The sequence below is a fragment of the Bison bison genome, unplaced genomic scaffold, assembly GCF_000754665.1.
Source record: "Bison bison bison isolate TAMUID 2011002044 unplaced genomic scaffold, Bison_UMD1.0 scf7180017864289, whole genome shotgun sequence".
NCBI classification, from domain to species: domain Eukaryota; kingdom Metazoa; phylum Chordata; class Mammalia; order Artiodactyla; family Bovidae; genus Bison; species Bison bison.
Window position 1 is genome coordinate 3,907,786 of NW_011494861.1, and position 1,138 is coordinate 3,908,923.

Sequence of the window (1,138 nt, forward strand, 5' to 3'; positions counted from 1 at the left end):
GCTGCTGCTGCTAAGTTGCTTCAGTCGTGTCTGACTCTGTGCGACCCCATAGATGGCAGCCCACCAGGCTCCCCCGTCCCTGGAATTCTCCAGGCAAGAACACTGGCGTGGGTTGCCATTTCCTTCTCCAGTGCACGAAAGTGAAAAGTGAAAGTGAAGTCGTGTCTGACTCTTAGTGACCCCATGGATTGCAGCCCACCAGGCTCCTCCGTCCATGGGATTTTCCAGGCAAGAGTGCTGGAGTGGGGTGCCATTGCCTTCTCCTGCCCCAACTCCTGCTGTGAGCTCAGCACCCGCTTCCCCCTGGCTCAGAACAGCCACTGGCCAGCCCAGCTTTTATTCCCCATCACACAAGGAAACTGGAGCAAAGACAAGGCAGCAAGGGGTCAAACTCCTGCACTGAGCCTTTTCTCAGAGATCTGTTTTCTGGGGGCTGATGGAGCCAGCAGTAGGGAGGCCCAGGGCACACGGGCCGAGGACAGGTCCTGTCATCACAGCCGTCCTGTCTCCTCTCGCCCCAGTCGTGCCCAGCACGGCCACCGTCGTCATCGTGGTGTGTGTCAGCTTCCTGGTTTTCATGATCATCCTGGGGGTGTTCCGGATCCGGGCTGCACACCAGAGAACCATGCGGGACCAGGACACCGGGAAAGAGAATGAAATGGACTGGGATGACTCCGCCCTGACCATCACCGTGAACCCCATGGAGGTAGGTGTGGAGCCCCTGGGAGGCTCATCCACCCCACCACCCCCCCACCTCCACCACCGACGTTGCTGTGCTTCGTGTGGTCCTTACCACGACCCTGCAATTAAAGTGAGGCCTATGGGGCCTGATACAGGGTCCTGGTCACACTGTGGGTGGTGACCAGAGCTTTGTTTCCCTTTGTCTGTGGTGAGGCTTCTTCCAGCCTAGTCCAGCCTCTCTGGCTGGATTCAGCACCCGGTCAGTTGGGTTGTCCCTTTGTCAGACATACGAGGATCAGCATAGCAGTGAGGAGGAAGAGGAGGAGGAGGAAGAGGAGAGTGAGGATGGGGACGAGGAGGACGACATCACCAGTGCTGAGTCGGAGAGCAGTGAGGAGGACGAGGGGGAGCACGGTGACCCGCAGACCGCGAACCGGCAGCAGCAGCTGGAGGGGGG

General features: G+C 59.3%; 1 protein-coding gene across 1 annotated transcript in view; it reads left to right on the forward strand.

Moving 5' to 3' along the window:
- CLSTN1 (calsyntenin 1) overlaps nucleotides 1–1,138 on the forward strand; it is a 41,159-nt gene that overhangs the window by 37,221 nt on the left and 2,800 nt on the right. The window contains exons 17-18 of the mRNA XM_010850190.1: nucleotides 519–706; nucleotides 966–1,137. Coding sequence (XP_010848492.1) covers nucleotides 519–706; nucleotides 966–1,137 — 360 coding nt within the window. The remainder of the gene's footprint in view (nucleotides 1–518; nucleotides 707–965; nucleotide 1,138) is intronic.